Source organism: Toxotes jaculatrix, chromosome 9 (assembly GCF_017976425.1).
Source record: "Toxotes jaculatrix isolate fToxJac2 chromosome 9, fToxJac2.pri, whole genome shotgun sequence".
Taxonomy (NCBI): domain Eukaryota; kingdom Metazoa; phylum Chordata; class Actinopteri; family Toxotidae; genus Toxotes; species Toxotes jaculatrix.
Genome location: NC_054402.1, coordinates 15,450,042 through 15,476,404, shown reverse-complemented (window position 1 = coordinate 15,476,404; position 26,363 = coordinate 15,450,042). Strand labels below are relative to the sequence as shown.

The 26,363-nt window shown below is 40.1% G+C and overlaps 3 protein-coding genes across 3 annotated transcripts; 1 reads left to right on the top strand and 2 right to left on the bottom strand.

Annotated features, from left to right (window-relative positions):
• Window positions 1-104: 104 nt before the first annotated feature.
• nlrc3l (NLR family, CARD domain containing 3-like) lies at window positions 105-8,584 on the top strand. Its single transcript, XM_041046335.1, has 12 exons — window positions 105-469; window positions 1,240-1,392; window positions 1,950-2,039; window positions 2,532-2,712; window positions 3,032-3,179; window positions 3,391-3,483; window positions 4,195-4,547; window positions 5,057-5,266; window positions 5,839-6,014; window positions 6,252-6,525; window positions 6,939-7,154; window positions 7,335-8,584. Exons 1-12 carry the CDS (start codon window positions 444-446, stop codon window positions 7,719-7,721), a joined length of 2,307 nt encoding a protein of 768 aa, XP_040902269.1. The 5' UTR covers window positions 105-443; the 3' UTR covers window positions 7,722-8,584.
• A 565-nt stretch (window positions 8,585-9,149) lies between these two features.
• LOC121187187 (regenerating islet-derived protein 3-gamma-like) lies at window positions 9,150-12,468 on the bottom strand. Its single transcript, XM_041046337.1, has 3 exons — window positions 12,458-12,468; window positions 11,937-11,975; window positions 9,150-10,107 (listed from the first exon to the last, which is right to left on the bottom strand). The coding sequence occupies exons 2-3, from the start codon at window positions 11,968-11,970 to the stop codon at window positions 9,683-9,685; spliced, it is 459 nt and encodes a 152-aa protein (XP_040902271.1). The 5' UTR covers window positions 11,971-11,975; window positions 12,458-12,468; the 3' UTR covers window positions 9,150-9,682.
• Window positions 12,469-16,584: 4,116 nt separating this feature from the next.
• naalad2 (N-acetylated alpha-linked acidic dipeptidase 2) lies at window positions 16,585-25,965 on the bottom strand. The gene is made up of 20 exons (XM_041046336.1): window positions 25,868-25,965; window positions 25,197-25,308; window positions 23,832-24,018; window positions 22,479-22,580; window positions 22,188-22,313; window positions 21,802-21,882; window positions 21,474-21,579; window positions 21,285-21,378; window positions 21,001-21,096; window positions 20,096-20,181; window positions 19,710-19,829; window positions 19,538-19,620; window positions 19,301-19,364; window positions 19,133-19,200; window positions 18,934-19,025; window positions 18,567-18,657; window positions 18,015-18,279; window positions 17,832-17,913; window positions 17,573-17,665; window positions 16,585-17,085 (listed from the first exon to the last, which is right to left on the bottom strand). The coding sequence occupies exons 1-20, from the start codon at window positions 25,947-25,949 to the stop codon at window positions 16,896-16,898; spliced, it is 2,220 nt and encodes a 739-aa protein (XP_040902270.1). The 5' UTR covers window positions 25,950-25,965; the 3' UTR covers window positions 16,585-16,895.
• Window positions 25,966-26,363: the final 398 nt, after the last annotated feature.

Sequence of the window (26,363 nt, the reverse complement as noted above, 5' to 3'; positions counted from 1 at the left end):
GCAGACTGCTTTTGAATGTTTACGTAAACCTATGTGGAAATCATACTTTTATTCTGAAGGATTTGGCCCGGAAGTCGGATGTTATCGTCGTCAGACAACGAGTTCCCGGAAACCGATAGTTTTAGGCAGCAGAACGAAGTTGAATGAAGTTTAATTTGAGTGACCAGTGACATGAGCGAATAGTTTGCAGATATTTTTATTTATATTGATTATTTAATATGAAATTTTAATTTCTAACGCGTCTATGTATTCATTAGCCCACCACGTTCTCTTAAATGTTAATGTTAGCATACAGTGAAGGCGGAAAAGGACGGCTTCTGTGTTGAAGTAATGTTTGCATCGTGGATTCATTTTTTGGATGAAAAATTATTGCGATGAATAAGATTTAGCTGCCTAAAAGTAATTCTACTTATGAGGTGTATACATTAGATGCGACCTGAGACATGGACCCAGATACCGAAGTGGAAAGGTACGTGTTGTTAGTCAGCTTTTCTTCAACGGGAATGAGTGAATCTGCCATGTTTAATATTCTGTCACTTAACTAGGAATTTTACACATTTTCACACGACAGTTATTGTACTTCAGTCTGTCAAATACACCTGAAACGATGAGTTGTTTGACAGGATATTAATTAGCAACAATAATCGTTTTGAGTCTTTTTTTTTTTTCTTTTATGCCAACATGCCAAGCATTTCATGTCTCCAGCTTTTCAAATGTGGGGATTTGCTGCTTTTCCTTTTACTAATTTTAACTTACTTTAAATAATTTTGAGATTTGGACTACTGGTTGGACAAATCAAGCAGGGTGATGATGTTACTGATGTTACTATTTGTAGAGTTTTTACAAACCAAACAACCTGTTAATTAACTAAAAAGCAACCTGCAGAATAACCTATAATGAAAATAATACTTATGACAAAGGATTTTTACAGTGTTTTATTAGTGCTTTTACCTAGGTAAAGGAATGTAATGCTTCCACTGTTATTAAGTCCTTATGCACGCATTTTCAAGTAGTAATACTCTATATCACATCCGCCTATGCAGAGAGTTAGTTCGGCTGTCACTTTGGTCCAAACATTTAATCAAACTACTTATTCAGTCTATCTATCTACCTAAGACTTGTCCATCTGCAGTCTTTGACATTTCTCCCAGGAAAATATTAGTGGTCATTAGTTATCTGTTGGACTAAATTTAAAACTGTTCCACCCGCAAACTAACACCTTTTTTTCTGTCTGCTTAGCATCCTTAGGCAGGAGAATGAGGTGAAGTGGAAGAGGCCACCCTCCAGCTATGGTTCAATGAGAAGCGACAATGAGGAGATGCAGGATGAGTCAACAGAAGAAGAGGTTGCTGTAGTATTACCTGCTCCAACGACTGCTCATGAGGCGACAGGGTACTGTGTCTTTGTTTGATACTTAAGCATCATCCCAATCTTGTTTTTTTTTTTTGTAAGCTTCGTAAGCTGCACTCTGCTACCTATTGAAATTTTTGCTGTGATCGGTTCTGTCTGTAGGGAAAAACTAAAAACTGACCTTTTCCATGATCCAGTAGAGTCACATAGCTGCTAGGGATGTTTTGTTTGTGCAATAGGCATCGCAGGCTGTTAATGAGAATGGAGTTTAGGAGGATTTCCCAGTCACATCACACAGCTTCATGAACAGTCCTTTCTAGTGCTGATATTTTTGGAAGTGCAGCCTGTGGTTTAAGAGTAAGATCAACCTGTAGATGCTAACATTCAAGCTTAGTTCTTTTTTTTTTTTTTTTTTTAGCAAAAACTAATAGCAAAGGTTTTTTGTGGAGGTCAATGCAGGTGGGGTTCTTTATTGCACCAAACATCTGAGGGCAGTGTGTTACAAAGCAGTGGTGCATTCAGGGACTTTGAAATGACGAATATGAGGTAAAAAAAAAAAAACCCTTATGGTATGTACTACTCTTGTTCACTTCGGACAGGTTGCAGCTGCTTCGCTCCGAGTCTCCAGAGACTCTCTACACTATGACTACACAACAGCAGCCACCGGAAGCTGCTCTCATTGACACCAGGTGAAGGAGACGCACACTTGCTCACTCTCACACATTTTCATAGCTCTGTAAAATGCAATTGCTATGCTTAGTTACATATCAGAATATTCAAACACATTTACTATACTGACCTGTTGTTTTGTTTATTGTCTGTATGTTAGTAAAAACTTTCCATCACCTCACAGTTTTCCGCTTGACAGGAAAATAAAAGAATATTGGACTAAAAAACAATGAAAGGTGATTTAAACAAACCACGAGACTATAGTTTGTCATGTGTATTTTACTTGAAAAGCTCAATTTAAATAAAACCTTGAATGACTTTAATACTTGTGACAAACATTGAAAATATGTGAAATATTTTTGTAAACAAGTCTTTAAAAAAAATATGTATTTGTAATTTCTGTTTGACATCAGACAAAATGCGACAAAACATTGTTGCGATCATTGGACAGTGTTTGCAGTGCTTTTTCTGACCTTAGCTGTTCCTGACCCGGGGTTCCTGTTGTCTCTCAGGTCTTCTGATCTGGGGGATCATGAAGAAGATGAGGAGGAGGAGGAGGATATGTACGAAGAGGAAGGAGTTAATTCTCCAGAACCACCTGAGCCTTTTGAGCCAGACGACACAATGCAGACTGATGAGAATTGCCAGCCAGGCAGACTACACCCAGAGCAAGACCTGCCTCATATATTTAAAGTTGGTGCTTCACAGTCGGCAATCCGGCAATGACACAGCGATTATGATACATCCCAATAGCTCATTTGCCAGTTGATGTCGAATTTATTTGTAACTTTTATTTTTCAGAATTCTTCATTTAGCATATTAATAAAATGCAAAAGCTAATGAATAAGTTTGTAAATAAATGATGAAAAAAGAATTGGTTTAATTCTCGCCCTTGCCCACGCATATATTGTTTAAGGCGACATGTTTTAACTTGTGTTAACTTTTTGCAACTTGTGTTTTCATAATTTATTTTCTGTAACTTGTGTTTTCCTAATTTATTTTCTTTCTGCAGAGTATCCAGAATAGTCTGACGGGCCTCACCAGTGAAGAGCTGTTCAAATTTAGGATGTTGTTTTCACAATGGGAACCGGGCATAAAGCATGAACAAGTGATGGAGGGAGACCTTCTTGATTTTGTGGACAGGATACTGGAGATCCTTGGTAAGAAAACACAAAATTTAAAGAATCAAATTTTGACTGTTGTGATGGCGGGTGCGAAGTGAACGCTTCGTGGACTTAATTGTTTTAAAAATACAGAATTTATATGGAAGAGAGTTTTAAAAGCCACGTGGAGTGCACAGGGACTGATACACTTTAACTGATTTAACTTCTTACTGCTTTTGCTTTTTATTAAAACTCTGTTGTTCTGTAGGCCAGGATCGTTCCCTGATGCACACAATAGGTACTCTAGAAAGCATGAACAAGGACGAACAGGCAGGTGAACTACGGAATGGATGCAAGAGAGGTAAGAGAACATTTGTCTGATTTTATCCCAACACTAATACTGATGAAATTTGTCTGTTCTGAGACATTTTAATGAAATCTCGATGTTGTGGCTGTGCTATTTTTACAGAATATGTCTCTTGGTTGTTCAGCTTGTTTGAAATCTAGAGTGTGTTCATGTTTCAGGACAGGTCATAGTACAGTTCTATACTACGACCTTCAAAACACGACTGATATATATTTCTAATTTTTGGTCTAAAGTCAAAATAGATGAGTTTCTTTGTTCTAAGGAAAGCAATGCAGTCTGGGTGCTTTGCTTGAAGGGAACAGTTAAATTGTCAGCCTTGCGATTTCAAACCTCACCTACTCTACGCGTTAAAGAACAAAGTAAGAAAAGATACCTGGGAACAGGTGGAGGATTTTTTTTGTTATTTTTTTTACACCTTCAGCAAGTTCAGGTTCATTAAATGTTCTGAAAACACAAAGATCCTGTCATCGTGGGAAAGGTTTGATAGATGGATGTTGCACCCCTGATGGACATGTTATTCTGGAACAGACACTGGTGATATTGTTATTTTAACAAGAATCATATTACAAACTCCCTGCATGAGTCAACACGCCACTCAAGAATTGAGCCATGTATGGGGCACGTAGGGCAATGGGATGAGCAAGATGAAGGTGAAATTACACATGTAGGTTTCATGCTTTCCTTTTTATCTTTTCCCACCAACAGCTTTGGTTCGTGCTCATCTGAAGCAGCATTTGATCAGAAAACACCAAGTCATCCGAGAGGGGGTCGTTCGAGCTGGAAAGCACAATCTTCTGAACACTATCTACGTTGAGCCCCAGATTTCCACCTGTGGTTACGGAGGAGTTGACCCCTCCCATGAGTTCCGGTCACACTCTCTGTCGCCTCTCCAGGTCCCCAGTGCCGACACCTTTGTGAGTTTGAACAATTTGTTCCGACTACAGAAGGATGACGGCAAGCCAGTGAGGACTGTGCTGACCACTGGGATTCCAGGAATTGGCATGACCGTCTCTGTGGGTAAATTCTCCCTGGACTGGGCAGAACTGCGCGCCAATAAGGTGAGATGTCAGGCGAAAAAGCTTCCATTAACCCATTATACACTACGTATTGGCACCAAACGGCACATAGACACAGTTAGAGACCAGCTGATGAACACAGGAGTTTGTGGTGTCCAAAATTCATCAGATCACCAGAAACACCGCTCCAAATGAACCATCACTTTGCTCAGTGTCTGGTGGATGCACACAATAGTCACATTAACTTTATAAGGCTGTAATATGTCAGATGTGTGTATGTTGTTCACCTTGTTGTGGACTTCTCTCTGGTCAGAAACTAATTCATGCTACTTTAATGCTGAATTACATAGCTCTTTATGTAACCTTTTTCAAGAACAGTACGTTGAATAACACTGAGCAAAGTATGAATGTTTTGTCAGCAGTACTTTTGTTACACTGTTTTTCAAAGTGGCTCTTTCATATATGTAATGCTCACCACTGAAGTTTTTGTTGTGTTAATTTTCTATGACACCATGATTCCTGATACCATGTCCCTGTCCATTTTTGTTCAGGATCTGCAGTTTGTCATCAAACTTTCCTTTCGCACTTTCCGGTTTCTGAGAAAAAAACCCCTTCCTGATTCTCAAAAGATGTCCATCATGGAAGTGATAGAATATTATTACCCTGAGTTCAAAGATGTGAAATACCTGGAGGAAGAGGATTGTAAATTTCTCATCATAATGGATTCCTTTGATTGTTATCAAGCTGCTCTGGACTGGGAGGTACCCATCAGTGCACATATACACCTGAGACACCCCCCGCCCCCCCCGCTCCCAACACATGTAGAACATAAATTTTACATATAATATAGACTCATACAGATTTCCTTAATTATTATACTCTGACTACCACAACTACAGCAGTGATATATAACAACATCGTCCAAAGCAAATATGAATGTAAACATTAGTATGTACTATCCACTCAGTGTTAATCGAAATCAAAGTTTTGGGTGAAATGTTATTAGCACCTCCACATGGAATACTGAGCAATTAAAAAAATCTGTTTTATGTGTCTTCCACTAAGATGGTACAAAGATATGTCAGAATCCACTTTCCATTACCACTAAAGAGGTTAATGCGGGTATATTTTATAGTAGTTAATATGTAGGGAAACAGTAACTCAGCAGAAGCTTTTCAAAGTGCATTACCATTACCATTTTTTTGAAGATTCAAAATGGTGTCGGGAGCAATCAGAGCACGTTTCATAAGCCACTTACTGTTTGGAACATATGATGACCAGAAACATGTATCTGTCTTTTAAAAAAAAAAAATTTATTGGTGTCTTCCTCCAGAATACTCCAGTTATAAATGACAATTACACCAAAGCACATCCTGACGTCCTGATTGTGAACATCTTCCGTGGTACTGTGCTTCGTGGTGCCCGCATCTGGATCCTGGGGAGACGGGCAGCTGTCTCACAAATCCCATCCCAATTTATAGACGTGGTCACAGAAATACAGGGCTTTAGGTGTGTGTGTATGTGTGTGTAGGTGCACCATGTATGTGTCTAGTCAGATGATGCCTATGCACTTGTCTTATTTTTATATTTTATACATTATTATTGTCTTTGCTACTAGCTTTGCTTGTATGCTCAGTGGAAATGACATCCTGTAAATACGTTTTATTCTATACAATATTTTTGTGGTGAATCTATTGGAGTCCAGTTTCGTTTATTTGAGTTCTAATTTCTCCCTCTTTTCTCCAGTGATGAGATGAAAGATGACTATCTGACAAGGCGCTTTAGCAATGCGCAGCGAGCAGCGGACATTGTCGCACATTATAAACGCCTGCCGACACTCAGAATGCTCGCTCGCCAGCCCTTTGTCTGCTGGATGGTGGCCACCGTGTTTGAGCGCTGCTACTGTTATGAGGGCTACGGGGTGCACCCCCCCAGGCTGACGCCCTTCTACATCAACATCCTGGTTGTCCAGATCAATCGCAGGCTGCAGTTCTACTATGGAAAGAGCGAAAATGACCTGGTAATGTCCATCAGTCTTTTCTCTTTTGTAATTCCTTGTGACTTAATTCACTATTACAATTTACTTATCTTGTCATAAACTCTAAAATAAAACCCTAAAATGAATGCAATGGGATCACAGTTTTTTCTGTATTACCCCTACATTACCCATTAGTAGTTATTTTATTGGTACTAGAATACAACTCAAATTTAGTCATTTATTTTCAGTGAGCAGACATTTACTCATCCCTTGTTTAGATTTTAATTTCTGGGTTACAATATCATGTGTAACACCTGTGCCATCTGATGTAGTCTGATACAACTGACATGAAAGTAAAGGAGTTGCATCAAAAAGAGGCATTTGTCAAAACAAGCAAATGAATGGCTTCATTTCAGTGTCAGAGTTTGTCATTTTGATGTCCCGTTTCCACTCAGAAATGGTCCAATGAGGACAAGGTCCTGCTGACAAAGATGGGGAAGATGGCCCTAAAGATGCTGGAGAGGAATACCAGTGTGTTCTTTGAAGAGGACGTGAAGCAGTACGGTCTGGAGTTGACGGACGTGACTGTGTTTTCCGGCCTGTGCACTGAGCTCCGCACTGCAGCCTCAGATGGGAGGAGGACGTTCTGCTTTGTACACTTCACCTTTCAGGTAAAACTCCTGCCACCTCACAGCGCTTGCACCTCAATATTCCATAAAACCTTTTTTACTCTCCTGTGTACTGTAATTATAATATGTTGAATATGGTTTATAGTGTGTTGAGCTGAGAAACAACCCATCAGGATGTCCCAGAAAACATCTAAAAAGCTCTATACTTCTTCTTCCTTCAAGGAGTTCATGGCCGCTTTGTACGTCTTCACAAAGTTCCACACCGAGTCTAAGAACGTTCTGGACTCAAGATCCACGCACACGCCCGACTACTTCACATCCACATATCCGACCAAATCAGCTGCGGGGCTGGTCCAGTGTGCCTTAGTGCGCACTTTCAGCTCCTCGCTAGGCCACTATGAAATGTTCTTGCGCTTTCTGTGTGGCTTGCTTTCCCCGCACTGCCATTACAGTCAACTGACTGGGTACCTGTACCGCCACAACACTCCAAAGGTGGATGGACTGGATGAGGTGCGGCGGCTGCTGGAGCAGCAGATACAGACAGCTCCAGGGGCCAGAGTGGAAAACTTAAAGGAGTGCCTTAGAGAGATGATCCAGGAAGATGAGTGAGTCGGGGTAAGACTAATAGTGTCAGTGTCACTTTATATGGATATGATGGATAAAAGAGAAGCACCGCCTGTTTTGTCATAGTTCCAGTTTCTATCTCATCATGTTGACTTTTTCAAGTCTGGTGTTTTGGCTTTGATAATATTACATTTTCACACATTAAATCATGTTTGTCTTGGCATCAGTAATGTTACTGCTGCACCAGACAAAATAAAATGTCAAGGATGCAGTGGAGTTTACGCAATAGTAGATTATGTTTGTCGTGTCTTCCAATGAGCACTAATGAAAATGCATCCTCACAGTGGATTTGTGCAATGGACATTATTTTTGTTCACGTGTGGCCTTTTCTCCTGAAAAAAAAAAAAAATTCAAAATTTGTGAAATGTAAATTTAATGAGCAAGAATCAAATGATGTGATCAGATTTACAGGAATCTGACTGCCTTGATTGATGGGACACCTCATGTTATATTGCAGTGTGAAAAACATATGTCTAAGTGTTAATATGCAGGTGAAACCATGAAAGGCATTGCTAGTGCCAGCACATCACTTGACTGTTTTTCTTGTCAGAGGAAACAAGCCACATGGCCACAAGGAGGAGTGCTCACATTATAATTGTTGTGTCATTTAGTGAAGTTTTGTTTAGGTTATAAATGGAATCTGGATTAAGAGTAATGGTGCGTGTGAATGATAAACCTTTTTTTTTTTAATATAGGTTTAGCTTTAAATTATACTCTGTATGCACATGGGATTGTTTATGTGACCTTGGGCTCGTGATCTTTTCTACTTGCTAGATGCATAAATCTGTTCTTCAGTCTACCTTTACTGCTCCAGTTCCTCAATACAAAATAGATTTTGTCATACTGGATCTTTTAGCATTTGTTTACCTCTTTGAAACCATGTCTTAGGTCAGAGGTGTCCAAACTGTTCCACAAAGGGCCGTGTGGCTGCAGGTTTTTGTTCCAACCAAGCAACAGCACACCAGACTTGACTCATTTAATCAACTGATCTCAGTCTTCAGACAGTTGATTGGTCAAACTTCATTGGTTGGAACAAAAACCTGCAGCCACACTGGCCCTTTGTGGAACAGTTTGTCCACCCCTGTCTTAGGTGTTCATGTCAAAAATGGAGGTAATAAGACAGATTAAGGGGGTGAATTTCAGCAATTAGCTTAATGACATTGATCTGTCTTCTTTGGAAAGAAAGGGATGTGAATGGGTTTCTATGTAGATGTGTGTGTGTCCATGAGAAAGTTATTTTATTATATTGTAAAAAAGAAAAAAAAATATATATGTATATCAGAACAACTCCAGGTAAATGCCACTGATGAAGTGGAAATGGATGACATGTCAAAGTTTTTTCTGAGCACTTAACGTAACCTACTGATGGACTTGTTCCTGAGTTATCTCAGTGTATTACCTGTTTATTTTATATTGCAGTAATTTGTTCTTGCGAACAACATGTAGGTCTGAGTCATGTATCATCCTCAACGCTGAATTTTTATTGGGTGGTTATGTCGTTTATGCGCCATGATTATTAAACATGTACAGACCATGATAATAATATGTGAAACAATACAGGTCTTTGTTTTGAATGAATGAATGGTTATAGACAAGCGTCTGTATTGTTAGTCATAATACTTGCACACTGGTTTTACAAGGAAATCAAATCAAGTCAGTTATAAGAAAGAAAACGAAAATTAATGCAAAAATCAGCCTCCCAAAACACCAGTATTCAATGGAAATGAATATCATAAAAGAAAAGTGGAACGACACATGTAATGTCCAGAACTCCATACAGGACCTGCCCAGATCAAAGAGACTCGACATATAGTGTGAACTATATTACTGCTGTCAACCTGGAAAAACTATTTTCAGGTGCTATACCTTTGTACCTTTGTTTCATGTATGGACATCAGGGTTTTCATTCAAAATTTGGAAACAGAAAACGATAAGATTTGATAATCTCATCCCAGATCGGCCTTTAAATCAAACAACAGTTTACCTTGGCAGATGAAAGGTAACTTGTCATGGCAGTTGGCGTCCAGCCACATGAAGTCTGAATTAGCTAGGATGATCTTTCCACAGTGGTTGTTTAAGGAGTCAACAGGAAAGGTGCTGTGCCACCGGTTGTGTTTAACGTGTGTCCCTGAAGTCCACTGCCAACTGACATTGAAGCCAAAGATGGACCTCTCCAGGCCGATCCATACTCCATCTGGCAAGACTTCATTTTTTTTCAGAGTGGAGTTCACTATGTTCTGCACTTTCGGGTCGGTGATTTGTGCCAGGTCAGAAGCCTCTCGCTGGCAGTGCTCCAGGGCATCAATCCAGCTTTTACGTTCCTTGTAGAACTGGAGATATTCATATTCGTGCTTAAAAAGGGATTCTTCTTCTAAAATGAAAGAGTAAGATTTTATTATTTCTTTTCCCTCTTTCTTTGTCATATTTCACACATTTCAACATATTTTGTTTTCCTTTTTTTTTTTTTAGGACAAATTTACAGTATAGGGCAAATATTAGTACTACAGAAGAATGATGTGATTAGAACAGTTATTTTGCCTGAAATGTGTTCTGTACACTGAAACTGAAAACAGAAATAGTCTTCTCAAATTATGTTCTAATTTGATTGTGCAGATAGTTACAGCTAGTGAAAGAGATTTAAGTGCTCACCGTTTAGATTCAGCTGAATTGTTTGGTTATGAGATTCATTGTGGTGATGGTAAACGCATTTCTGCTCGTCTTCTGGCTCAATCATCATGGCAGTCTTATTAGAGCACGGCTTGTCACAGTCAGACTGGTTTTTGCAGGAAGTACATTTAAATCCTTGAGGCAGTGTGAGAGTTAAATTGATTCTTTCTGATGGATCGGTTGTTCCTGCAGCATGGGAGGATCACATCAGGGAGGGTTTTATTATTGCTCTTTCTTACACCTTTCTGGTTTTGCTTATATTGAACAGAAAACACTGCCTTTTTAAAACTGATTATCTCTAAAAAAAATGTGTTGATAACAGCAAGTCACAGGAAAGTAAGTGCTCACCACCTTTTTCATTCAGATACAGATAAATTGTTTGGTTATTAGATTCATCACATTGATGGGAAATGCATTTCTTCTTGTCTTCTGGCTCAATGTTCACAACAATCTTCTTAGAGCAGTGGTTGTTACAGTCCTGACTGTCTCCACTGGACGTGCATTCAAATTCATGAGATAATGTGAGATTTACACTGATTCCTTCTGATGCCGAGATTGTTCCTGCAACATGGGAAGATCATATATTGCTCTTTCTTACACCTTTCTGGTTTTGCTTATAGTGAATGGAAAACACTGCCTTTTTAAAACTGATTAAATCCGAAAATCAAAGATTTTGATTGTGGAGATAACAGTCACAGGAATTTAAGTGCTCACCGCCGCCTTCTTTCAGATACAGATGAAGTGTTGGCTTATGAGAATTAGTGCATTGATGGCAAATGCATTTCTTCTGTTCTTCTGCCTCAATTATCATCCCAATGTTCTTAGAGCACAGCTTTTTACAGCCTAGACTGTGGGATGTGGTGCAAGACGTGCATTTAAATCCTTGAGGCAATGTGAGAGTTACATTGATTCTTTCTGGCGGACAGGTTGTTCCTGCAGCATGGGAGGATCACATCAGGTAAAGTGTTATTGCTCTTTCTTACATCTTTCTGGTTTAGCTTATATTGAATAGAAAACACTTCCTTTTTAAAACTGATTATCTCCGAAAATCAGATTTTGATTGTGAAGATAACAGTTAGTGACAGGAATTTTAGTGCTCACCATCTTTTTCCAGATACAGATGAATTGTTTGGTCATGAGATTCATCGCATTGATAGCAAATGTATTTCTTCTTGTCTTCTGGCATAATGTGCACAAAGATCTTCTTAAAGCAGTGCTTCTTATAGTTCTGACAGTTTTCACTGGACATGCATTTAAATTCACTGGTTCCTTCTGATAGTGAGATTGTTCCTGCAACATGGGAAGATCACATATTGCTCTTTCTTAGACCATTCCGGTTTTACTTATATTGACAAAAAAAAAAGATTTTTTTTTATTAACCAGAAATCAGGGTCAATATTGAAGTACAAATCTATCTAAGACAAAGCTAAAACTTTTTTTCATTAACAAAATGCTGCACTCTTAATAATTGTCCTGGTGAGAATAGACGGATTACCTCTAAGGTTTCTAAAGATCTGTCACTACAAAACATACCGAGCAGCAGTGATAGAGGGATGAATGGTGTCATTGCCCCTACAAGTAAAGAAAAAAAAACGGAATTAAGGAAAGATGCACAAAACTCACCTTAGAATTAAATTCACAAAAACTCAGAAAATCCAGATTGGTGTCATTTACCATTTGTTAATCAATAGTATTTTGCATAGATTTGGAGAACTGAAATAAAATGTACATAACCAGATTTTTGTCAGTGTAAAAAATGCATTGGCAGTAAAGTACACCATCATGAGGGCTCCTAGACTTATTTCAGTGTATTGTAGTTTTCTCCTATCCGCACATTACATAAAAATGACTACAATACTGATATGCTAATTTCTACTTGAAGCTGTGCACTAGTGAAAATGTAATACACAGTATGCTGCAGTAAAATTTTTGGAGCTTTTTAATATGACCGACATACACCTCATGTGTAAAACACAGGTCTGCCTGTGTAGTAATCCACCAAATTTACAGTTTCTATCTTATGTTAATGCAGTTTGAATCTATCATAAACTTACCCGGTGAATTAGAGCTCTCCTGTGTGAGAAGGGAAAAGTGGACAGGAACTGTCACAGTACATCACTTTATAGACCCCCTCCCCTTTTTGACAGAAGAAACACACCCACAGGTGCTAATTTATTTAGAAAGGAAGAACAGTGACTTTCAGTGTTGTAGTTTTTTTATTTTAATCCAATGTGTAAGGACAGCATTGGTGTGTAATGTGGATAACACATGGGCACAGTTTCTAAAAACAAGGGAATTCAAATTAATTGTATAAGGTGAATCAGTATGACTCTGACAGACACATAATTTTCTGTCTTTCCATCCTCTCATATGAAAGCATATGTATAAAGAATAAATATGCATGTTAGCATTTTTAATATGACTTTACTCGGTTGTCGAGGATTGTAAATGTTCAGATTTCCCTTTTTTTGAGCACTTTAAGGATTTTTCAGCCTTGATGGCTTAAAGACTGAGGTCCAAACTTCAGTCCATTTTCTGGCTATGCTGCGGCTTTCAATTAAATCATGATTGCAGATGGACCTACTACACTGACTTTGTGGAAAAAAGGTTTATTTGAGCGAGGTATTTCTAAACATCTTGTATTGTTTCTGTCTTCCCTTTAATTTAATGTTGACAACAGGAAATGCTACCCATTTTTAAATTAACTGAAAGCGTTTTCCATGTTCCCCAAAAGCAACAGAGAGCAACTCCCTGTTTCCACAAACCACATGCAAATCCAAATTCTGAGACATAACAGTCAGACAGGATGTTCAAGCAATAAAAAGCAAATATCTGCTTCAGTTTTTACATACAGCATGTAAATATGTGCTAGTCACGCAACCAGGATGCAGGAGAAAAAGCTTCTATTATATACTGTGTTATACAGGAAATGCTGTACTTTATCAACAAGACACACAGAATGTTTTTCATTTTCTTTTACCTTTATTTAACCAGGTAGCATTCTCATTGAGATATAGAGATATACATAAATGCAGGTCTGCATTAAAACATTGGTTTTGGTTAACGTGTCAGACATGAAACAGGATTCAATGGTAGAGTGTAATGTACTCACAAGATTAGTATACTTCTTACAGGTTAATCTAAAGTGCTGTACTGTAGCTTGATCCAGTGTACATGGATGTGATAAATACTTTTTATGTCAGTAACAATCAGTGGCAGAGGAATTATTAAGATCCTTAATTAGAGCACTAATACCACACTATAAAAATACTAAATTACAAGTGAAAGTAAAATTAATGCAGAAAAATGTCCCCCAGTGATTTTTATACAACGTATTATGCATCATATCTTTAGATTACTGTTACAATTGTACTTATGTTTAAACAGCATTTTACTGTTGCATCTAGTTTTCAGCTATGGCTATTTTGTGTGAGGCTGTAATTATTTTCATCATGGGTCAATATCCTGATCATTTTTTTGATTGAGCTACTGTTAGGAGTAGGCAGGGCCTTTTCTCCACTCTCTGTTCTTCCTCTTTGTGTGTTCTGGATTGGACAGAGCATAGGGACGTCTCTTTTCAAAGTTTAAATCTTGATGTCCTCAAATAAAAAAAGTATGAAGAAAGCAAACAAACAAGCAAACTAACAAAGATGCAGAAGAACGAGACTTTTTCCCGCCAACTCCCCTGCACACCTGTTTGGAATCCTGTCATCAGTCCACCTACTTCCTGTGACCATTTAAGACTGCTGCTTCACTCTACTCTTTGCCCGTTTGTCCGTCATCTTGCCTGGTAGAATTGTTGACCGACTTTGACTTTTGTTTGAAAGTATTGCTTTTTAAGTTAACCTCCCGTTCTAAACTTAGTCTGTCTTATTTGTGCCTCAGGAGTTCCTGCCATCCCACTGTCAGTCTGCACAGCTGGTTATACCTCCACACTCTGGAAGGAGACTATCCACACTCTGTCCGCTCTTTTCAAGACCCCTTTGTGTCAACCTTATAAAGTCAAAGTTTAAATCTTGATGTCCTCAAATAAAAAAAGTATGAAGAAAGCAAACAAACAAGCAAACTAACAAAGATGCAGAAGAACGAGACTTTTTCCCGCCAACTCCCCTGCACACCTGTTTGGAATCCTGTCATCAGTCCACCTACTTCCTGTGACCATGTAAGACTGCTGCTTCACTCTACTCTTTGCCCGTTTGTCCGTCATCCTGCCTGGTAGAATTGTTGACCGACTTTGACTTTTGTTTGAAAGTATTGCTTTTTAAGTTAACCTCCCGTTCTAAACTTAGTCTGTCTTATTTGTGCCTCAGGAGTTCCTGCCATCCCACTGTCAGTCTGCACAGCTGGTTATACCTCCACACTCTGGAAGGAGACTATCCACACTCTGTCCGCTCTTTTCAAGACCCCTTTGTGTCAACCTAGTCCTCAGCCTACTCTGCTGCCTCCTGAAATTCAGCCTCTTATTCACCTGTATACCTGCCTGCCACTAGTATCAAGTACTACAATGACTTTTGTTTGAACCTTTGGGTGGCAATAAAGCCTTTTGACCTGATCCTTGAGTCGCAGAGTCTGCATTTGGGTCCAAGTCTTTGCAGCCTGGGTCATCAGTTATCGATTGTTTGGTTTGTAAAACTTAAGAAAATGTCTTTCACAATGATCCAGATCCACAGTGACACCTTCAATAAACAAGGAAAACAGCAAGTCATCACATTTGAGATGATTGGAACCATGAAATGTTGAATAATGATGGTCTATGGTAGTTATGGAAGCCAGGTTTCCAACAGGAAAGGAATGAAAGAAAAAAGAAAATGAAAAATGGTGAGATAGGGAGTCAATAATAGACAGGGATAGGGAGTGAGATAAATGTTTTTACTTAGTATCCTTTAAATTCTTCTGTATTAAATTCTGGCACCAGACAGGCAGTCAGGTCATCATTTCCATGTACGCCAAGAACTCCTTACCAGAGCTCAGCTACGTGGAGGCCAACAGCACCACGGTAAAAACATGCAAAAGCATGCAGACATAACAGCACACACTTGTTATCATATACACACATACTTTCCCTCTCATATGTCCTCTCACTCCCTCACATGTCAGTATAACTCTGCTGTGTGTCTGTGGTTGTTCCAGGTGAACATACATGTGGTGTTTGAGGGAGATAAAGAGTTTGAACTGAAGATCAGTTTATGGGGGGTAAGTGTACACCTATCAGTACATACAGTAGTTTATCAGGAGTAGAATTTGGAAAGTTCTGACTGTGGCGCCCTCCTGTGGTACAATCAGGAAAGACAAGGACTACCTGTGAGCTTTGTGCAGGTCATACCCCTCTCTCTTAGTCCTCGCCTATCTTCATATACTGGTTTATAAAGTCAAAGTTTAAATCTTGATGTCCTCAAATAAAAAAAGTATGAAGAAAGCAAACAAACAAACAAACTAACAAAGATGCAGAAGAACGAGAGAGCGACCGTCTCCAGAGAGAAACCTTAACCTAAAGTGTGTTTTTTAGACAAAGAGACTCTTTCCCCCTCTTCCTCCTGTCAGGCTGTGGAGGTGAAAAGCAGCGTGGTGAACCTGATGGCTGCAAAGATGGAGGTGTCTCTGAAGAAGGCTGAGCCAATCACGTGGGCCCGGCTGGACCTGCCCTCCCTCCCACAGGATTAGCTACCTCAACCCTCCCTTCCTACCTGTGTGCATTTTCAGTTCACTGTTTCTGAGCCGTTCATAGGTGCCTCCGTCGTTCAGTCAGACCTCTTCATGTTTGAGCATTGTCTCCTCTGGCATCACCTTTGTATCCCCAGTCCTTTTGTCTCAGACAGTAATACTGGCAAATTACTGTAGCTTTAATGAAGGTTTAAGTCTGTTTGCCCAGCATATTTTCTCTTTCCCCTTATTTTACAGTGTTCTCCCTTTTCTTTGTTGCCTCATGATGACGTCCCTGTGTGCCATGATTTTAACAACTCAACCAAACATTTTAAAGATAGAAACAGTAAACTGTCTGTCCTTCAGCAGAAATCTGGTTTCATGCAGGTTTGTCATTAAACTTTGTTGTACTCCCTGGTCTTGTGTTCCTTTAAGGAAAGTAATTTATTAAAAATATCAATATGGATATAATAAAATAATGATGTTTTCCGCCCAAATGTAAAGGACGGGTTGATTTTATTTGGCTGGTTTGTAGCCAGAAACGATCATTACAAAACAGCAACAACAAAAAGAAAAAACAACAACAACAAAACAACAAAAAACAAACAAACAAAAACCAAACCAAAACATAAATTATTATTAGCGCCATCACAAACCAGAAACCAAGAGTAAAGTAAGTTGTATTCTGGTAGTGGTGCTCAGAGATATACTGAATTTCTGTTCCTGGAACATGACGGATTGTCCATCGCTGTGTGTGTTGAGTAGTTTATTCCTCCTTTTCACATTTTTGTGTTCTAAAATAATAATCAGTCGACAGTTCAGTCACATGGCTTGAAACCTTTTGTGCGTCCTTCATGCAGGTGGTGTCAGGGTCATAGCGGCAGCGTGAACGGTGAATGCTGCAATGCTGATTTGACGCTTGACTTCCTCCCAGGCCTTCTCTGGGTCAGCTGAGTTCTCAATGTCAAACAATGCATCATAGATCCCAGGGAAAGACTCCCCTGCGTATTTATTATGGCTGCTGGGAGCAAAAATCACATGTCTGAAATGGAGAAGAGGGTGTTGTGTTAAAGAATGTACTGGAGGTAAAATCATCTTTCCTGATGCAAAGCACAGACACGCTGGAGTAGAATTCATATATTCCACTACGGGTGCATTTTCACAGCAGCACGCACAGTTTTAAAGAGGATGTGTTACCCTCTGAGGTGAGTGTTTCACCAGAGAAGGTTCTTTATCTTCACCTATCGTTTGATAAAAATGCCTGTCTCACAGTCTGCCTCTTATCGGCTGCAAAAAACTAGGTCTGCTGATAAAACAGTGCTCACCTAGGCTTAAATTAAAAATGCATGAGAGAGATAACAAGCATTTAATAAACAAACACTGCACAATATGGTGTAGAGTTTCATCTTACCACTGTAAGACACTGCTAACTAGTGGTTGCAGTAGTCAAGTACGACGCCTGCCTGTCACATGTAAAACCAAGTGGGAGAAAATGTGTGAGTGAGCAAGAGAGAGTGTGTGAGACTAACCTGTAGAAGGGTCTACCGGGTAAGCCCAGGGGGTCTGTAAAGGCTCTCTCCAGATACATGAGCTGATCGTTCATGATACGTACCTGCAGAGGACTGAAGGGCACACACACACACACACACACGCACACGCACACGCACACACGTACACACACACACACACACACACACACATATATATATTTAATTACAGATAGAAACACGTATTCCAAAGTTTCTGCTTAGACACTGAAAATGTATGAAACGTTAAACACACTCATACTCTGCTCTGTTGAGAGTCTGCAGGCGCTCATGGAAATCCCTGGCTGCAACAGTGAAGTTCTCCACTGCAGAAAACAGGGAATCTGGAGACAGAGACTAAATGTTAGGTAAAGACCTGTTTAAACATTTGAACTATACTTAAACTCACCACAGACTGAGCGCACAGTGACCAGAATCAACTCACCAAATGACACCTCGTACATCTCCATCTCCTCTGGGTGCTTCTGCGCCAGCTGTGCGATGCTCTGTGCGTACTTCCTCAGTGAGTGGGCGTACTGGTCGGCATTGAGAGGGAGCAGCTGGGAATCTGCCAGCAGGAATATGAGCCCACCTCTCACCTGAGCTACTGCCCGAAGCCGCCTGAAGGAAGGGTCGTAAAACTTCTCCACGATCTCGAAGGTTTCGTACACGCTGTGATAGACTGGATAACTGCTGTAACGCTCTGTTTTCTGAATGCACATACACACACAAGGAAGGAGTTAATTCCATGGAGACAGAAAGCTTTACTTCTTACTTCTTCTTACTCTCACCTTAACTCACCCTTAAGTCAAAACACACAATGATAAATGATTATAGACATTATAGACAGGATTAGGCTCAAACAGACGCATGTAACAACATAACACACAGAAGCTGTAAACACATGCATGTACACAAACAGTAACATTCAAACATGCACACTACTCCATATAAATACAGTATTTTATGATTCACCGGGAGTCTGTATAAAACATACCTTGTTCTTGGTGTATCTGGCTCTGCCTGCAGCGATTCCCAGACGGATGAAATAGGCCTCAAAATCACTGCCTGAGCCCAGTTTACTGATCCTGCAGTACACCAGAGTCAACATCAGACTGATTAATTGATTAATGTCTTGATCAATCAAATATGGTTTATTTTTAATTGATTAACTAAAACAAACCCACAACACACATTTTACATTCCAAACTTGCTTTAAACCCAACGCTCTCCTCAGTTATGACCTGGTTGTCTTAACTTCTCAGTTCAGCATCTTCCTTTTATTTTATTGCTTATGTTTCGCTGTTAGTTTATGAACACCCTCTCTCTGATCCAAACAAGCCTCTGATGGTGATGCTTTGTACCTGGGTGCATCACGGTCATTCGTCCAGTTGTCCCTCTTATGCCAGCTCTCATACAGAGAAACTCCCTCCTCTCCTTCTTCTGGACTGGCTATCTACACGCAAACCCAGGAAGAAGGAGACAAAAGCAAGGTGGAAAGAAAGACTGGAATAAGAGAAACACTTTCGCATACAGCGTTGTTTTGTTTATAAATCTGCTTACCTGCTTGGTGAGGTCATACACCAAAGTGTGCAGAGACGGGGTGCAGTCAACCCGCAGTGTATACATGCCTGGAAATTGAACGCATGCAAATCATATCAAAACAAATTCAGCCTTTACACTGTCTATAATTTATTGAGAACATTGAGCTGCACACATAAACACACTCACCCTCTATGGCAGAGTCTGCATTGATGTAGGCCACAGCTCTTTCCTGCAGCAGCTTGGCGTTGTCCTGTTGAGAAGGATAAAGTGAAGTGAATATGTGTGTGTGTGTGTGTGTGTGTGTGTGTGTGTGTGTGTGTGTGTGTGTGTGTGTGTGTGTGTGTGTGTGTGTGTGTGTGTGTGTGTGTGTGTGTGTGTGTGTGTGTGTGGTTGTGTGTGTGTGTCTGACAATGTATATGGTACCTCTGCCCATTCTGTAGATCCCAGCAGTCCAAACTCCTCTGCATCCCAGCTGGCAAATATTATAGTCCTCCTCGGCCTCCAGCCTACACACCACACACACACACACACACACACACACTGAACTGACTGTTAACAACATTATTCATTTATTCACTCAACTGCAGACTCGTACCTTTACTGAGCAGCCTGCCAGCACTCCTGACAGTTTCATGGACCACTGCAGCCCCAGACATGGGATCAATTCCTCCAAAGACCCAGGCATCCCGGTGCCCCCCCAGGATCACATACCTGTCTACACACACACAAACACATGTTGAAAGAGGAGTTAGAGAATTTCTATCCTATTTCATAGTTCATTTGATGTTGTTTTTTAACATTGAAGTGCTTAAGAAACTGTATTGCTTAACAGTTTGTATCAAAAGTGCAGCATTTAAACAGATAATTGTGTCAGTATTAGTGTCCATACTGGCATTATTAATGTTACTCGCATGTGTTAGTTGTGTGTAAAATGTTGCAGAAACCCTGAATGGAGGGTTGGGGCAGGTTGGGTCTCGGTACCTGGCTCCAGAGCTCCTCTAATCCTGCCAATGACGTTGTAGATCCTAGTTACCTGGTTGTTAGTGTGGATATTCATACGCACCTTCCTGGGAAAGACAGATCATTAAGGAGTGAGGGATACACACTGGGGAAAGAAAGAGATTCAAAGTCGTGTGAAGAGACAGAGAAGAAACAGATGAAAAGAGTTTGTGGGAAATGACTGATGTGAGCAGGAATTGGAGAGAGAAAGTGGGGAAAGATGAGCGTTTTTGTATTTGTATTTATGATGCACAGCAGCCTCAGAAACATTCTCAGTGTGTTTACCTCATGCAATGACAGACATAGACAAACAAACAAAAGAGAACAGAGAAGAGGGATGCAGGGAATAGAGATCAAATGCTGTCAAGCTGCAGCATACAATTCCTTTATCAGCTGTTTTCCAACCTAAATTTCAGCTCTACAGAATAATAAACGAGAATAACACAGAGCTGATTTTATTTGTTGTTATGGGGGGTTGCTGCTGCTGAACCCCCCCCCCCCCTCCTTAACCCCCAAACCTCTGTGTTATTGTTGCATATGGGTGCATACCACATGCTTGATTTGTGAAGCCTGTATGTGTTTGGATGTGTATGTAAGTCCCTCACAAACAGAAGCTACAAGGGCCTCCATTGTGCTTCTGTTGGCCACTTGCCACTGGGTCATTAAAGCTGAGCGAGAGAAGAGGAGCAACAAAAGAGGGAGAGCCCATCCAAACACTAGAGCAGAGAATGTAGACAGCAGTGAAGCTGCAGAGAAGAGACTATTGACTGGAGAGGAAAGAGGTTCGTTTTGAAAAAAGATGGAGGATGGAATCACATTATCGCAGGGTGACAAAGACACAATCGGTCACTTTGACATTGTACAGAAAGCTTCTCAAAAGCACTTACTGGCTCTTGAAGTCATCAGTGAAGCCTGGTCCAATCCTGTAAGAGACATTCAGACCTCCTTTCCAGTTGTTGGGTGGAATCTGTCCTCCCATGTTCCTGTTGAATGGTAAATAATTCACATTTTCTGTAAATAATATAAATCAGCTTCCTCATTTTATTCAGGGACCCGAATAAAAATTTTAGTTTCTTGCCCTAAATTCCAAATCCAAGTTAAGTTAAAATAGCACTGTGCTGCATAAAACTAAACATTATGAAGAGTCAGAAAAGAAAAGAAAGTTTTGTACTTTAGCAAGTGAATGGCATCATGGAAGCCTATTGGATGCACGGGAATCTTGGGAAGTCCCACTCCGTCCTCAAGGCTGGATCTGTAGGTGTATTCTGTGAGGGAGCAGACAGAGCTATGTTGGATAAACTTACACACGTATAAACCCATTTAGTCTCTAACACATGTACAAGCGCAGAGACATACTCACCTTTAGCGGGGTACCCTGGTGTGAGTGGGTCTCCAACCCCGTTCAGGTTGAGAACATTTCCTCTCTGAGCTCCTCCACCGGGCAGGTTCCAGCCATCAGGGTAAGGCTGTACACGCGCAAACACATGTAACAGTGCTAAAGTTATTTTTGTATACTCTGCCACTAATACAAGGCTTGTTTAAAGGCCAATCATTGAATCAGTGTTGTCCAAGATACATTCAAACTTTTCTATATTAACAACAGCAGTTACATAGAAACACACACACAGTTTCATAATCCACAAATAAATTAAATAATATTCTGGTTTAAATTATGCAGAATACCCCACCTGGACTCCATTAGCCCAGTAGTCTGCAGGGTCTGAGAACATGATGATCCCCTTTGCTCCGGCTAATATGGCGTTCTTCACCTGGTGGAGAGACGAAGACAGACAGAGCCGTGAGACAAATGTAATTTATTGCTGTCTGTTTCGTCTGAGTGGAGTCATGACAAATTATGATAATTAAAAGATACCCAAGATTGTGAAAATATTTTGAAATGCTTCTACACCAGAGCTTCGATCAGACCTGAAAATCTGTGAATGAGCTGGAGAGGATCAATGATCACCAGCATTTTAACCATCTGGATCAGTTCCTGTTAGTTGCAGCACTTAGTGACCAACAGAATGATTTAACTGAGATTTCATGTGGAGTTCTGACCGAAACCTTTACTAACCTTATTGCCTCTGAATACTTTCCCGTATCTGACAATGACAATCTTCCCGGTTACATTGATACCCATTTCCCTCTCCAACTGGAAGAAGTCTTCTGTGCGACCATAGTTGACATAAACCAAATCACCCTGGAGGGAGAGACAGCTCATCAGATAGATGAAGATTAGGCTGGATGATGTTTAAAATCCACATAAACTGCTTGCTTTTAGTGCTGCACTGGAAACTACTTAAACATCACTGTCACTATTATGATTAGTGTGTGTTTGTGTGTGTGTGTGTGCGCGTGTGTGTACCTCAGGTTGTCCCTTGGCAGAGAAGGCGCTGTATGGAGGCACAATGTCTGAAACATCTTCATAACCCTCTGGAACCGGTTCCGCCAAGGACGTGTTAAAAACCTGAGAGAGTGATATGAAATGAGGTGAGATTAAATTTAATTAAGTTTACATTCTCACTGTGAAATGCGTTGAAACTTACTTTACTTGTTTATTATATTTTCAGGCGTCTTTATACTTCAGCTCCCAAACAGTTCAAGACAGCTTTTCTCTGTTATTGATTTAATAATTTTAGTTATTAGTTATAGTGTGTCCAAAAGTTGGTCAAAAAAAAAAAAGGCCTCACTGTGGGCTCTGGCTAACAAACTGAACAATCAATCGACTGATTAATCAGGAATAAAAACCAGCATTTTCAATTTTTCATTGCAGAATTTGTATTTGTAATGTAATATTTTCAAAACATGGTATTGGTCAAGGATCTTAGTTCTTCCTCTCGTTCTGTAGATGAGGTCACATTGTTAGTACTAAATACCAAAATAAATTCTGTGAATTATTTGCAGATACCAGTCCTGGTCTGCTGGCAGCTGGAAAACGAAGGACTTTGATTATCTACTGTGCCTCACTACTGTGTGTGAGGGTCACTGCATGCTTATCAGCTGAAATCTATTACTAAATTAGTTGACATGTAAACCCTCATTATGTTTAAGTACCTAATTACATCCTAGCAGCATGCTGTAATATGACCTTACAGCAAACCCTGGTCTGATTTCCCTTGTTTGCCTCTGTGCTCTATCATTATCTCCACTTACAAGATACATAAGGACGTTTATCTCACAACAGGGCTATAAAAGGACCTTGGACTTGAATGAGCTGTCTTGCAGTTTTGTGGTGAAGACTTACAGTGTGGAAGTGGAGAGGAGGGGGGGAATGCACTGTGCAACTTTATCTCCCCAAACAGACTGAGAGGTAGTCAGGGGTTTGAACTGAATCAGTGTTATTATTTATGCGCGAGAGAAAACCAAAATCCCTTTGAAATTTCAGGCACCAGGGGGTAAGTGTGGCAAATGGAGCATTTCATCACAGTGTGCTACAGTGGTAAAATAGGTTAAAATAACAGAATGTTTGGCAACGGTAAAGTAAACATACAGTACTTTAAAATGAATTTCACACTGTGAACACATGACCTAGACTGGCTCTCCACAGGGTATGACTGCCATCTAAATGCTATAATAGATGGGAGCAAACAATAATGACACCAGAAGCAAGTACAGAGGTTTTTGCAGGACACATATTTTATAACGAGGCTGAAATTATCTGTGCACTTTTTGTACGAGCTTGGTCATCGTATGTCTTCTCTCTGTACATGTACTGTACCTCATTGCCAAGTTGATCAACTATTGAGATGTAATTTGGCTGTGATTTGTTGGGATAGGACAACAGGACGTCGTAGGGCACCATGTCCACTGAGTCCAAGCCAAACTCCTGCCACTCTTTCTTGATCTGCTCTGCATATTTGAGGTTCTGCTCAGTACCAGCCAGGTGAGGGAGTCGTGTAAATTTCCTGTAAGAGAATGACGGAGTAAGAGGTGCCTATGGAATGAAGATGTTCATGAAGATGTTCATACACTCAGTTAGTGCTCGGTTAAAATCAATGACAGAGTATTTTTGGTATTTCTGAAAGCTTGTCATAAAGCTCGAGTTAACACTGGTAGACACTGCCTTTGGGAAATAGCTGTATACCTGCACTCTAAGTCCTATTCTACTCAGTTTTCTATGTTACCAAACTAACTGTCAGCCATATAAATGAAAGCATTACAACCCTCAACAGTGTTAAAATGTCACCACCATGGTGTGTGATGAAGTGTAGCTTTCAGTACTACAAACACAACCGGACTCGACTTGGCTGATGCTGAAACAGACCCTCTGTCCCTTTATACTTTCCGCTCATGCTGAACTGTAGCTCATTAGCCAAACAGGCTTCTTGGGGTTCATTCATGTACCAGAGTCAGACAGTAGACTTGGTGTTTTGTTAACCTGTTAGCCTGTGGATATTACTTCTGATTCCTGCTGCCTGCAGACTTTGGAGAGACTCACTTAACAGAGACTCTGTTTAGTGTTAATAATTGTTTTGCAATGAATTCTACAAAATTCACTTTATTATTTACACCTGTGCTTTTCATACTGTGAGATGTCAAAATGTTTTCTGTGAGGCCTTTAAAGCTGCAGTTAAACCAGTGGCTCTGCGAGCCTGTAATGCTCATTATATATTTTTTATCCATCCAGCAAAATCATTGGATAAATTAAAAACTTCTGACGTTTAGCTTGTAACATTTAGCATATTAGCACATGAGCTTGTGAATATGTAATGTTTAGCATGTTAGCAGCATGTATGCAGTGGTAACCAGTAACACCCAGTTTTCACTTCCCCTCAAGCAGCTTCAGTGTTGTTGTTTTGCTCCTCACCAAATGACATTCATTCAAATAAAGTTGTGTGGGTTTCAGCAACATTTAACTGCACAGCATGATTCAAAGGGTGAGTCAGAGGGGTTTAGTTTTACAGACATCATTCCAAGAAGTGAGTCCCTGTGTTATGAAAAAATTGGGGGAACACCACAGACTTTAGAAATTCTCGTCTTGCTTTAGTGAATGTCAAATTTCAGATTAACTGACAGTTGTCAAGATAACAGTCTAGGTACTAATTGATATTTCAGGTTTAGTTTGCTGGTAGTGATTTTTTACCTGAGGTGCTCTCTGATCTGGTGTGGCTGCATTTCATCCAGAAACTCCCTCAGATACTTGCTTGAAGCACTGTTGCTTGCAGTATGTGGAGGTGTGGGTTTTGCAAACCAGCCTACAAACAGCAAGTCAATTCAACAACAGTGTAAGTTCACTTAAGATGATAGTCATCACTATACGATGTAATGATGCGATAATTTTCCAAGAATCAACAATTATGAAAAGCAGGGGGAACATGCAGGATATAACCTGGGACCTTCACCACCCATTTGTGTTAGAGGCTTCCTATCATGTTAGAAATTGTATTTTAAAATGAGTTGTGGTTATGGATATGAAGTGTTAACCTGCTGTGAGCACAAAGACGTGAAATGTGTCAGAGTGGTGGCAAACTAAAAGCTCACACATCAACCACACACCTTCAAGATTGAGCTTTAACAGCACTGAGAATATTTTATAGAAATTAACTCAAAAACAATGATTTGACCTCCTAATGTTATGTATCTAACATTTACATGCTTGACATGATCAACTATCCTATTATTTTCATTGTCATAATATTGTTAAACAATGGACTTTTCATTGAAAACAAACATGCAGAACATACAGTGGTTGTTGTGGATTGTTGACTCACATTTCTGCTCAGTTCAAGTTTTTGTTCTGTTCTTATGACTTACCTATGATGAAGCCCAGGAAGAACAAAGCCAGCACAACCACAATCCACCAGATCCACTGAATTAACCTGCCCTCCTTTCTCATTGTAAAGCAGTATGTCCCAGAGACTTCCACACGCCCGACACGACTGCCTCTGCAGAGCACACACTCGCACAGAGACAGAGATAGAGAGCAATTTGTTTAAGTAGTGCACAGTGGGGGCAGAGCGAGATAGACAGAGACAGAGAGGGAGGGAGGGAGGGAGGAGGGTAGGTGACAATCAGACTCTGGCAAAGGAAGAAGCACAAAGGGAAAAGTTGCAGAGCAATACAAAGAGGGAGCTTGTCACTACTGCTACGATTGGCTGGTGGACTAACCACTGTGTTGTGCACCTTGGCCGTTCTAGTGCTGACTCAATATTACCAAACCTGAGGCTAGATGGCCAAGAATGCTCTCTGAGAACATTTTTTTTCTCGAAAGTGGAGATATAATTCAGTCCAGATGGGAGGGTGACACAAG